Source organism: Leuresthes tenuis, unplaced genomic scaffold, assembly GCF_036924035.1.
Source record: "Leuresthes tenuis unplaced genomic scaffold, fLeuTen1.0.hap1 SCAF_4, whole genome shotgun sequence".
NCBI lineage: Eukaryota > Metazoa > Chordata > Actinopteri > Atheriniformes > Atherinopsidae > Leuresthes > Leuresthes tenuis.
The window spans coordinates 24,867,933-24,881,390 of NW_027325358.1; the positions used below are offsets into that span (position 1 = coordinate 24,867,933).

Here is a 13,458-nt window from a genome sequence, read left to right on the forward strand (position 1 = left end):
AGTCCTCCAGACCATCGACTCTGATGTGCTCCCGGTCCGTTGTGGCTGGTTTGGATCGGTGTTCACAAACTGCTGACGTTTTCTGTTCCCTGTGTCAATTCATTCATTCACAAAGACTAAAGAGACTCACCTAGATCGGGCAAACAAAATACTGAAGTCAATCTTCTCCTTTGCCTCACAAACAGAGATGTATGTTTGGAATAAAAAAAAAATGACAATGCTAAGGCCTTGACTCACGATTATTTAATCAGCACCTGTCAGACGGTCCATTAAATGCCAACATCATGCACAAAGAATTGTTGAAAACATACACATGACTGTCTGTTGTACAGAGGAAGTTGAGGGTTTTTTCTTTTCAACAGTGTTGTTTACTGGCTCCTGAAACTGCTCCTCTGACCACAGAATTGTGTCAGTGTTCCTGCCAGGTCAGAGTGTGCTTTTAACCGTTACTCTTCTGTTTGCACACTGAACATAAACTGTCCAGCAGGCTTTATGCCGGACAGCAATAATCTGTCCTAAATTTTTCCATGAGTTGCATATTTGGTATTCCATTTTCATTCAAGTGCATACATCACGTTACAGAGCATAATGTGAGTAACGACTCGCCCAAATTATGTCCCCCTTCGCCACCACAAGGTTTGCACTCGTCCAAAGCATCTTGTTCATTTCTGCTCACCCAACAGTCTCAATTCAGTTATTCACAAACCATCTGGGAGTTAAAGAAAGGCACACAGTGCCATTGTCTCTCAACTAAACATGAGAAATACCTATTGAAGTACTTCATATAATTTAGGAGTGCAACAAGATTGAAATACAGTAACTGACTGATGCTATGAAGGCTGAATGACTGACTTTTAAGCACCAAAAGTAGTTAAAATAGTATTAATACAAGAAGCCAAAACTGTTCATTAAAGTTACTAATAATAGTAGTGTGGAAAAAACCTGAAACTTGTTTAGGTTTGCTATAACTTAGGAGTCTGAACATGTGTTGTTGAACTTGAGAGCACTTTGTTCTGCAGGAAGTCTGAAGCAAGAGGAGCAACAACTTCAGGACTGTTCAAGTGGACGTGATGATCGCCCGGCACCATCACCACCTTGTGCTGAAAGACAAGTGAAGATGATGCTCAAAATAATGATTCAACCTGCACTGTGAATCCAACACTGTCACATCACCTTATATAGAAGAGGTGAGTGAAATGTTGACATCTAGTGGCTAATTTGCAGAATGCAACCAATTGAATGCAACCCGATAACCACACAAGGTTATTGGGTTGCACTAACCCAGCAAGGCAATTACACATTCAAATTAAACGTAAAGAGGTTTTAAAGCCTTTCATTTGCTGTTTGCTAAACAGTCTTTTGCTATATTGAGCATAACGATATCACGATGGCAATACATTTTCAATATATTGTACAGCCATACTGAAAAAATTAAACATTTTTTTCTTTGGTAAAGACAGTCTATATTATAAACTGCGCAGTCTGTGGACGTACGGGCTAAAAAGTAACCAGGTGGCTTCATGTCATTGGTGAATATTTTACACCGAAACTCATGTTGATTCAAAGTATATGTAATGTATGTTCGATTAAAGTAAAAGGTGAGCTATCTAAGTAAAAGAAGAACCTCTTTGAGACAGAAAACTCTGCTGTTAGGCTCACTACACCCCACTAACCCATTAATCTCACTTTAAAGTGTGTTCTTCTGATGTCTAAGTCCTGTGTTTACTCTCCTGTTTTGATACATATGTACTCCTGTGGGGAATATTGAGCTCTTTAAGCTGCTAAAAGCTCCACTGTGTTGACCAGCTGGTCTCTACTTGTGTCTGCTGTAAAACCTTGATTAAGTGGGGTATAGTGGACGTTTAGTGTTTCTTTACCAAGAGCAGCTACCTGACAAGCCGAAACCTGCTCTGGGAGCAGGGGGGAGCTGTGGATGGCTCTCCAAAGGCTAACTCGTATGTGCTGCATCTTTCATGGTGCAACAGAGTTCTTCACAATTCACAAAGAATAGAAATCATGAGGTACTCTGACGCACATCCTCTGTTCTCTCTCATCAGCAGCACTTGACCAAGATGCAGTATGTAGGTCAGCGCTGAGGTTCACGGATATTCAAATTTCTGTGCTCACACCAACACGGCTGAAGCTGTCTGCCTGTTAGGCTTATTACACACAGGCTTTACAGCTAAAAATAGACGAGAAGATGCAAGCACACTTATTTTGCATCAACAAACTGGAAAAGTGCACTCACATTTCTGTCCCTGTAGCCCCTGAGAAGCGCTGCCGTAAATTGCTTCTGCTCGGGTTCCGCAAACATTTTCTCAAAGCCGCTTTCTGCTCTGTAGAAACAAAGATTGCGTATGCATTTACAGTTGTGTTTGAAAGAAAGCACGCAGTCTTCACTTCACGAGCGTAAAGGACATGATCTCACGACCTCAGATGAAAAATGCAGAAGCAGTGTGTGAAAAACTAAGTGCGTCCAATGATTCAGTAGCTTGTAGAAGCACCAGCAATCGCCTGAAGTAGTCGTTATCTGTGTGATGTTATCAGTCTCTTGCATCACTGTGGAGGAATTTTGGCCCGTTCTTCTTTGTAAAACATCAGTTTGATGAGGGTTTTAGATGTTTTTTTGTCAACTACTCACTGAAGGTCCCACCACAGCGTTTCAATCAAGTTGAGGTCTGGACTTGGGGCCACTGAAATATTTTTTCTTTTTAGCCATTCAGTTTGTAGATTTACTGCCATGAATCGGATCATTTTCCTATTGCATCACAGTTTCAGGCTGCAGAACAAGCCCAAATCATCAGCCCTCCACCACCGTGCTTGACAGTTGGTAGGAGGTGTGTTGGCTGATATGTTGCGTTTGGTTTTCTCCAAAAGAGCTGCTGTAGATTATAACCAAACATCTCCACTTTGGTCTCATCTGTCCAAAGAACATTGTTCCAGAAGTCTTGAGGCCGTGTAGCCGTAGCTTTGCAGACCTAAGCCGTGCTGCCATGTTCTTATTTGAGACGGGGCCTTCTTTCGGCAACCCTTCAAAAAGCCTCTGGAAGTTTTTCACACACTACTTTTGCATTTTTGCTAAGATTCTGTTCAATAAATGTGTAGCTGTAGTTTATCAAATGTTTTATTCAACCCATTCTAAGATGAAAGCAACATCATAATGTGCAACATTTCAATGGATAAATGTTTCACTAAGGACTCGTGGGTTTACGTCACTATATGCAAAACATCAGAGTTCAAAGGTGGCGGGATCTGTTTTCCATGACTAATGTGGTGCAATAAGAAAATATGAGGAACATCTTACAGAATAACCATAACAGAGGCTTGTATCCTCGACTGCAGCTCCAGACTCTGCTCCAAGCTGATGCGCGCTATATTTTTCTGAAAACAAACAACATTTCACGAGCTGCACAGTACCCCTGTGGGAGAAAAGCTACAGTTTAACATTAACCCACCAGATTAATCCGGAAGTCTCGGGAGAACACAACCCCTGTGAGAGGAAAAAATCTGTTACACCTTCAGCACATGAGACAAAAACGGAGCAGAGAGGAAACAGATAAACATGCACCTCCTTCAACTTGAACTAAACCCCGCTCCAGAAGAAGTTTTGCAGACTCTTCGGACAAACTCCGGTTTCCAGCCAACAGCCTGAGGGTTGCCCAGAACAAAAAAAAGTTACTGCACGAGCGAATGCACGGCCGTCTTTTAAAGCAGCCAAAACGGAATGACGTGTTACCGTTCCACAGCCTTCTCGTAAGTGTAAACTTTCTTCTTGTCGTCCATCTTTTTTTCAAATTGAATCATCTCATCCAAACCCTGCCGTAACACTCCGGGCATTTCTTTCTGCAGGGAAGAGACACAAACCATGAGGACAGGCAGTCGACAGACAAGAGTGGACCACACACACACACACAACTGTTCTCTCCGTGCGGTTATTGAAAAGCGTAATGCAGGAACATAATGGGAATCGTTAGGATTGGCCCAAAGGACAAAACTGCACCAGATTCAATTTCACTGGTGACTGAGAGCATTTCTTAACTGTAATGTCTTTCAAAATGTCAAATAACCAACATATTTTCCCATCTTTGCACAATGTAAAATTCATGAGACTTGGTAATGAAGCCCTTTCAGCGCATATCAAACTAATATTAGCTGGAGGTCACTAAAGCAGCTGTTTGAGCGCTCAGCTGAAAAAGCAATAATAACTAAGAGTGCATTCTGAAACTGAACAGCGACTTTTCACAGTAGCTAAAGCTCTGCGTATTGAGCTGAAGAGATTAGAAAAAGGCAATCATATTAGACCTGAAGAGAAAGCAGTTTACTGTCCACCACTCTTTCGACCGTCTTTCTTCCAGCTCATCCTCGCTCTTTCTTATTAGGAAGGAGACACCATCACAGAGTGCTGTTGGTTGCAGCTCAAATACTCATGTTAATACCAGGAGTGAGACGATGCACTCAGCTCACGAGATCCAGACGAGATTTTAAGAAAACTGCCATGACTAAATATATGACTGGACCTACAGACTTTTATTTAACCGAGTTGCACATGCATTTTGAAATGTTTTATCATAACTCTTTACATGCATGATGTAAGCATGAGCTTTTAATAAACTTTCTTTTTCTTTTCTTTAAGTTTCTTCCACAAATTGAAACAAACTAAAATTTATAAAAGTTCAAATAAAATATTTCTTTATATTAGCCGCGGTGTACGGCATTATTTTCATACAATGCTTGCATATTGTCCGTGTCTTATCAGTCACTCTACTACCATTTATCATTTCCGCCGGGAACCCGAAATGCTGCCAAACAAATGATTTGAAAGTGGCGGGGGCATCTTCAATGGAATACCGCTATTTTCATTCTGGCTGCTTGCTGCTTCTCCTCTTCTTCTTTTCCTTCTCCTTCTTTAGGTTCTAGCAGGCTAGACGTAGCAAAGGCGCATTACTGCCCCCACAGATCACACATAGAAGTTTGGATAGCTCCCAAATCTCGTATATCGTTGAGATCTCGTAAATCTCGCGAGATCTCGTGGCACGAGATCTCGTGGCACCCCTAGTTAAATACTGAATATTTGTTTTTGCGAGTGTTTGTTTAAGGCTCTGCTTCTGACTGCTTCTGACTGCTCAACAGAGTGGTGCTGTGTGCCCCCACAACCCCCCAAATTCCCCAAAAAGGGAAGGAATCACCTTAGCGAGCAGTGACTCAACAGGTTCTTCTTTCATGGTTACATCTCGGTTAAACCCTGTAGCTTGGTTGTTTTATGTTGGATTTTCTACATAAACCATGTGCTTTCTTAAAGGAAGCTTCAGGATTCATAGAAGTGTGTCTGTCAGAGTACCTGAGCAGGTGGTAACTGCATTAGATTACATAGCTGCTGATTCTTATTAGGCTCTTAGGGCGCGCGTCTACAGTTCTCTCAATGGAAGCGGCCTGTTTTTATTTAATTATCTTTAATTTTTTCAGTCTAATGTATTAATCAGGGTTTCTCTTTTAACTGCATTTCAGTGTAATCATTATTGCTGGGTTCAGTTTCAGCAGATGACTAAGAGTCTGTGGGATGGGCTGCTAAATCAGGGAAAAAGGAAAAGGTACCGGATCTGTAGGTAAAAATCCATAAGAGTCCAGCAGTATGAGGGCGTCCACCATCTCAGGATACAAAGCGCTGAACTGTGGAAAACACCATGAGGACGGTGATGCCATTAAATGCAACAGCATTATTTCAACTTTATGTTAGTTGTTAATATAAAAAACCACCTACCATTCCAGCTATGTTCCCACCTGAAAAGAAAAGAGGAAAATGAATAAAAGACACTGAAGGCATTCTAAAGCTGTGATTCTTGTCTGTGGCTGCACTCACCCATGCTGTGGCCTATGATGGAGAATTTGCTCCACTGCAGAGCTGCGGGAGTAATTTCACACATCATCAACCCAGTTCAGTATCTCATCACAAAACACTGAGACCGTTTTTTTAGTTGAAAGAAACCGTCGCTGCTTTCAGCTGTTGTAAAGAGGCTCTGCAGAGAGGGTTATTAAGATATGCATGAAATTTTCATTTTTCATATGGATTTATGTGTCGTGTGTTATCAAGTATAATCAAGACCGCACAGTGCAGCGTTCTGCATGGTCTCGCCGTCTCCCTCACAGGACTGAATTACTATCATCGTGTGAGCAGGTTTTGTTCAGACTGTTATGATCCTGGCTGTCACACAGCAATGACGAGTGTGTGTAACACTAACTGCATGAATGAGGAAGACTTCCACTCAGATGTCAGATGACTTACACAAATGCTGAAAACACAGCTACATTATAAGATAGGGGCTTATGGACTTTTCTGCACACAAACTTGGCTAAGCCGTTTTTAAGCGAAGATGGCACAGCGCCCCGCTCCAACATGCCAAGGCCTCTGCCGCCATCTACAGACCACAGAGATGAATTTCTCAGAAGTTACTTAAGTTGGGAGCTTGAAAGTATTCGGCTGTTTACAAGTGATCCAAAACCTTTCATACGAGCATAACGCCAACATTTGGTGGCTGATTGTCGCATTGGAACTGCATTCCCAAGCCGAGCTGCTCGCATGTCTGAAGCACTGCATTTAAAACTCCAGTCTGAGAATTGAGTTGCCCCGTAACCATGGGAACTGCAATACCCATATACACAGTATGAGCTCTTATAAGGTCAACAACACTTTCATAGCTCGTTTCAACATGAACAGTGATGGACTGAATCAGGGGGAATGCAAGAGACCCTATAAAAGTTTTTTTCAAGTTTGTGAAGTGTTAAAAAAATGAGTCACTCGATCAATTTGAGCTAGTGGCTCAAAGTGTCCTGTGACTTCTCACACACCGTCAACGACTCTGCACACATCCATCACGTATGAAGGAAAGGCGTACAAAACTCCAGCCGGTCGATGCGATGACAGACCGTGACCCGCCAGGTCCACCGCCACATATCTGCATTCTGATGGAGGGTTAGGGTTAGAAGAGAAACCGAGTGAACATTCCTCCAATTATACAAATACGTGTAACTAAACTTGACATTTCTTTACGTTGAATTTGAGCGGGCTAGCTTCAGTTGAAGGGACAGAGCGTGAATGCTCGTCACAGAGACCCCAGAGATCTTGGTAAATGGCGTTAGATTCAATACTGTTGTCAGGTAAAATTTCATTAAAAAAAAGAAAAATGCTGATCAATTGGCTTGGTTTTTACTTTTAAGTTTGAGGCAAAACTTAAAGTTTCTATGAAGATATGGGGAGCAAAACAAGGTTTTACGTGAGCAGTGTGACATATTAAATGTGTTCTCCGGTACCTTTTGGTAGAAGGGGAAGGAGGGTGTTGAATGTACCGCAGTTGTCAGCCCAGCCGTGCAGGCACAGAACCGGATGACCGTGATCAGGACCCCAGGCTTTACCCCTGATCTCTCCCCATGGCACCGGCACGGAGAGCTCTGAAACTGGAGAAACGATGCTATTTTATAGACCATCAACAATTCCGATCACCGACTTGAACATTTCAGCCTGTCAAAGTACAGGATTTGCTTTCCCCCCCCCCCACATCGCACGAGTTAATGTTCCACAAGACAAATCGAGCAATTTGGCAGCTTGGCTTCGTTTCCTGGGGGAACTAGGCTGACCTTCAGGACGGACGTGCTACCAAACGCGGAAAATGCTAAAACACCAAGAATATTCTAACTCCAACATTGTTAATGCAGCTAACAGGTTTAGAAAAATAATTTATCTGCCACAAGGCTATGCTTTATATCTCCTTACTTATTGATTAACTGGGAGTTTCTGCACGTTGTGTACAAGGAACATAAATGCAGATATGCAGATTTGAAATTTCTGCTGCAGCAGAAGTTTTCTGCCTTTATATCAAGAATATATCCATGAATCAGCCACAGCGTGTCAACAACACTGATCATTTAATCAAATGGAATCAGTGGCTGGTCTGTATTAATAAGTCAGACTACAGACAGTTTGTTAAATTGGTGTGGGGGTGGGGTGGGGGGCATGACCCTCCACATTTTATAACCGAGCATCTGTGAGAAGTGCTGGTGAGGTGTATCCACTCCACGGGGGACCCTTTTAGGCATCTGCTGCTGGTGACTGAGACAACATGAAACATTCAGAGGACTTTTGGGCTCCGTGGCTCAACGGGTCAAAGCTGTTTGGGCAAAAGGAGGCGAACACAAGAGGTTCTAATGTTATGGTTGTTCCCTCTCCATAAAATTTACATTTTGACCATTTCTACCTCAAGTTCGTCCGAGGCTGCAATTTATTATTATTGTTTTGTTTTTATTATTCGAGGAATGCGATGACATTTTAACAGTTTTTCTTCATATGTGACTTTAACAGCGACTTTAATCATTAATAAAGGACACTTTGAATAGAATTTTCCTGCAAGTAAACTCTTGCCTCTTTTGTGACTCAGCAGGTTTTGAAGCGAACGAACGCTCGTTTTCCCCTGAGAAGACAGACTTGACTATGGTTACCTGCTTGTTTCACTGAACTGGATGTCATGTGTCTGACGCCTTTCAAAACTTGTTGCATCTCGGGGAACACCTCTGCTGAAAAACGGATACACTCAAAAACCTATTAAACGAAAGCAAATTTTGGGAAAAACTTCGAGAAAGACAACTTTTAAAACCTTTTTAAGGTCCGCCGATGCTTTCCGGGTGTTGAAAAACACGTGAAGTCAGTTGAATCTGCTATTGGATAGAGTCCCATGTGACACTGGGATCTGAGCCAATCAGCGTTTAGAAGAGGAGGAGCTTACCTTTCACCCAGTGTGATGTCAAACCGTTACCAGCAGAGGGCACGTTCAGCACCTGCTCAGGATCCAACAACTTTACTTTTATACCAGTAAAGATGATGACGTCACATCACAGCAAACTTTTACATGACAACGAATTGATGAAGATTAAAATGGTGGTTTCCATTCTCTTTGCCTTCCCACGCTTCTTTAAATCTACACTAAAAACCTACTTATTTCAGATGGCTTTTAATACCCAGTAGTATGATGACACTTTTATCTTATCTTATTCGATTTTGTTGTATTTTATTGCTTTTACTGTTATCTTATTGTTTTTTACTTATTATTTTTTTCTTTATTTATTATCTGCTGTGAAGCACTTTGGTACACTGAAATGGATTGTTGTAAAGGGCTGTATAAATGAAGTACATTTACATTTACGTCTTACAAAAATGCGTGAGGTTTGACATCACACATGTCCATGATGTAACAGCCCCAGCAAAATAATGTTTTTTTTTTTTCTAAATGTCTTGCTCACATGATCCAAAATGCAATATGATAGAAAGAGCTCAGAAGCTTTGAACTGATTTATGAATGTGAACATTATTGGTACCAGAATAGATTCAGGTTGTTCTCTTTACAATCAGTGATCCTTGGACTTCAGATGATTCTCAGAAAAGAGGTCTACGTTGAGTCAGAAGTAAAGCGACAGGCAGTGTAAAGCAAAACCTGACCTTGAGGAGAACTTGATGCTTCAATAAGAATCAGAATACTTGAAAAGTCATTTGAAACCATACAACGTAATATAGTTTTTTCTTTTATATCTATATCTTTTATATCTATTTTTCTTTTATATTCATTTTATGAATATATATAAATAAATATACCATATAAAAAAATACACCATAACTGAATGTACAATGTGCAATACCAATCTATGGGAAGCTATCGGATAACTAGAGACGATTATAAATGAGACTTCAAGACGAACTTACATTTCTATGTTTAGCTTATGTTGTAGCATCATTATAGTACAAAATGCAACAACATATGTAATTCAAAACTTTGGCTGATTCTGGTTATATTGCAGCTGTTTAGGTTTTAAATGGCCATGCAAGGCCTCACAGATTACAATAATTTACAGGGAGAACTTCAAGCAATCGTTCCTCATCAGCTGTAGAGATGATTTTTTTCAAATAGAGTTCATCTGGAATCAAAAATGAAATACCTGCGTGAGACTGGAGCAGAAGTTGCACCGCTGAACAGCAACAGGGCAATAAGTAACTCAAGCATCCCCCGAATATCAAACAAATCACGTGTCAGACGAACTAATGAGTTTTGATGATGCACGTGGTTTAACATCATGACAGCTTATTTTACATGCATGGTTAATGATGTGAGAAAAATTTGGATTTGTGTACAAAACATTGCAGCTGGTTTATACTAAACATCGAAGCTGTTTGTGTATTACTGCTGTATTTACCTCCTGCATGTGTGTGTGTGTGTGTGTGCATTTTTGTGCAATAGGATAAGTACATTAATAAAATGTTTGGCCCTGGGCACAGACTGTTTGAGGGTCCTATTCCCAACCACAGGAGAGCAGGATAGTTAGCCTCAATTCGATGCAAAAGGTTTTCTTACGGCTCTATTTTGCATCCCTGTGTTGTCTTTGCATTTTTCTGCTGCTCAGCCATTCAACAGCCGCAACCTCCAGACTTACTTTTGGGTTGAATCAACAGCTCTCTAAACACGTTTCATCACATGATGCAACATTATGCATCGCCTGCCTCTACACACACACACACACCTATGAGCATTTTTCTTCCTTTGAATATATTTTCTGATAATGTCAGAAATGCAGTGGATCATGTTTAAGCAGGGCAAAATGAGAAGATATCCCAGGTAATCACTTCGCGATCACTTCAGAGTCGTCGTTTGCTCGGAATCAGAGGTGTCCAGATTACACATGGAGGTGCTGAGAACATTTTAAGAGACGTGCAGTGAGAGAGGTGCACTGATGGGAGTGTTGGAAAAATTTGGTGGCGGGACAGAGGGAGGGAGTATAAAAGGTCAGCTTTGAGAGGGAAAGTCAGGCCAAGAAGAATTAAGTGATAATCACACAGGATATTTCATAGTACCATCCAGGTAGGTGATGCCTTCTTTTATCTGTTTTTATCACTGAATCTTTGATAAAAAAATCAGCTGATCGGCAAATAATGAAACTTATTTAGTTTTGGAAAGAATGGGCAGAAAAAACAAATCCCATGACTGAGGAGAAGTTTTTTTTTTTTTTTAAAAAGAAGAAAACACGATAAAGAACTCCTGATAGATAAGAAATAACTGAAACTGATTTTATTTGATTTAACATTCAAGCTGAATAGGAAATGTCCTTGTAACATAAGGTGACGCTTTAAAATACCAACTTTGCAGAATTAAAACAGGCAATTTTCTGCTCTTATAAAACTGACGTTTGCAGAGCAAAAATTAAAGATAACAGGTAACAGGTCCTTGAGGACAAAAACTCCTGTATTCAAAAGAAAAATCTTTTTCGATTTACATGCTTTTTTGCAGCCCTGGAGCAGCTTCAAGAGCAAACCAGCCGTTCATTTGATTTCACTTAGAATAAATTATACAGAGCTGCACTAAATTTACATTACAGACACACTGAGGGCAAACGAGGTAATGAATCCAACTCTGCTTGGTAATGAGGTGCCCTTGAATCAAGTGGCTCTTGGCCTGGGGCCATCAAATCAAACAGGAGAAATGCAACACCAAACATCTAGATAAAGCTTTCTGTGTAACTCTCAGCAGCGTAATAAAGTAAGGAGATTCTATTTTTTGTCCTCTTTCCCCTTTAAAAAAAAACGAACCAGAAGTTTAAACCTAAATGTTTTTTTATCCACTTCTTTCTCACCAGACTCTGTCTCCCGAGATCATGGCCGACTATGACATGGTTTTGAAGCACTGGGGTCCAGTGGAAGCAGATTACGCCGCTCACGGGAACTTGGTTCTGACCCGGTCAGTGGCTCGGGCAAAGCAAGGTTATTCTTGTTGCTGTGGGTCAGATTGTTTGCAGAGAATCAATTAGTATTTCAAAAATAGAAACCAGGCAACTTGAGATGATTCTAATTATAACTTTTTAACTTTCTTTTTTAAGCCTGTAATTGTTTAAGTTGCACACTTAGTGACCCACTCACACAATTCAGTCTGAACACCACCAGCATCACAAAAAGGGAATTCCAAATGAATTTTACACATTCCTGAGAAAGTCAAGAAACACTTTAATTCCATAAAGGTGTAGACGGGATAACAAATCTGTGCAGGTGCAGGCTAAAACATCAAAACCTAATGAAACGCTCCAAAATGGCCAAAAACACATCTTTGCAGCAGTTTTGGTCCCAGTGGTGTATTATCATCTGCTAAACTTTCTTTTCCCTCACAGTCTATTCACAGAGCACCCAGACACCCAGAAGCTTTTCCCCAAGTTTGTCGGCATTGCTCAGGCAGACATGGCCGGTAATGCGGCCATTTCTACCCACGGTGCCACTGTGCTGAAGAAGCTTGGTGAGCTGCTGAGGGCCAAAGGCAACCACGGTACCATCCTCAAACCGCTGGCCACCAGCCATGCAACTAAGCATAAGATCCCCCTCAATAACTTCAAGGTGAGGCTGGTGGACGCATGGGCTCATTTCAGTCTAAACGTTCCCTTCTTCTTCCCCTGAGATTGCTCTGTAACCTTCACATGGAGTAAAAGCAGTATCCACCCTTTTCTCTGCGTTTTCTCCCCTTCAGCTGATCGGTGAGGTGATTGGTAAAGTCATGGCGGAGAAGGCAGGACTCGATGCTGCCGGGCAGCAGGCCCTGAATAATGTGATGGCTGCTGTGATGGCAGAGATTGATGTCACCTACAAAGAGCATAACTTCTCCGGCTGAAGACCGAGGTCACTGGGCTTTTACGAAAGGAAAATCTACTTGCAAGTGCCTTTACTTTTAATAATGATAACAAGCCACTCTGTATCCTATATGTTTAAGTGCAAACTATAGTGACTTTACTCATAAAGAACCTTAGAAGCTTCATAAAACTTGCTTCATGAAACTTGACTGCATTAAATCGTTTAGATTTTCAAGTTTCAGTGGATTTTTCACCCAAACTCTTGAGAAACAGGTATAATCTGCTGGAAATGATCATCTCATTTTGCCAATAAACCTCTGTTGCTCTTCTCTGCTCTTTACTTTTGTCGTCCCAATGTTTCACTTGCCGACAGACTGATGGATTGCTCACCTCCTGCATCTTTTATTTTAGGAGACTGGAGTTCTAAATCAATTAAAGTGTTAGTGCTTCCGTTATTTTTAAAACGCAAGGTCATCTCTGCTACTAGTCTGAGAGTTCATCAGTTCAGAGAGATCGAGTGCCCACAGCTGTGTCACAAAAGACCCTCCCACACTGCTCAGTCATGTGATCCATCTGAAGCGCCTTTCGTCCCCTGCCGGTGGAATTATCAGGGCCCTTATCATTCCCTCCACATCCAGCCCTCTACTTTAAGAAAACAGAATGTTCCTCCTCGCTGCCCATCTCCACGTTCTCACCCCTGATTCAAGCCGAGATTCTTCTGCCCTCAATTAATTATGAATCTGCTCAACACGAGGTTCGTCTTTACTTGTAACTCCCTCGAGGTCACTTGAGTTTCTTTGCTACTAGCGGGATGCTTTT

At 41.3% G+C, this 13,458-nt stretch overlaps 2 protein-coding genes across 2 annotated transcripts; one reads left to right on the top strand and one right to left on the bottom strand.

Moving 5' to 3' along the window:
* Positions 1 to 228: 228 nt before the first annotated feature.
* On the bottom strand, positions 229 to 8,688 carry serhl (serine hydrolase like). The gene is made up of 12 exons (XM_072383373.1): positions 8,488 to 8,688; positions 7,306 to 7,449; positions 6,844 to 6,957; positions 5,858 to 5,899; positions 5,759 to 5,778; positions 5,593 to 5,667; positions 3,737 to 3,843; positions 3,569 to 3,648; positions 3,456 to 3,490; positions 3,305 to 3,381; positions 2,249 to 2,336; positions 229 to 1,100 (listed from the first exon to the last, which is right to left on the bottom strand). Exons 1-12 carry the CDS (start codon positions 8,543 to 8,545, stop codon positions 963 to 965), a joined length of 978 nt encoding a protein of 325 aa, XP_072239474.1. The 5' UTR covers positions 8,546 to 8,688; the 3' UTR covers positions 229 to 962.
* A 2,096-nt stretch (positions 8,689 to 10,784) lies between these two features.
* mb (myoglobin) lies at positions 10,785 to 12,979 on the top strand. Its single transcript, XM_072383374.1, has 4 exons — positions 10,785 to 10,892; positions 11,665 to 11,765; positions 12,190 to 12,409; positions 12,540 to 12,979. Exons 2-4 carry the CDS (start codon positions 11,683 to 11,685, stop codon positions 12,678 to 12,680), a joined length of 444 nt encoding a protein of 147 aa, XP_072239475.1. The 5' UTR covers positions 10,785 to 10,892; positions 11,665 to 11,682; the 3' UTR covers positions 12,681 to 12,979.
* The last annotated feature ends 479 nt before the right edge of the window (positions 12,980 to 13,458 follow it).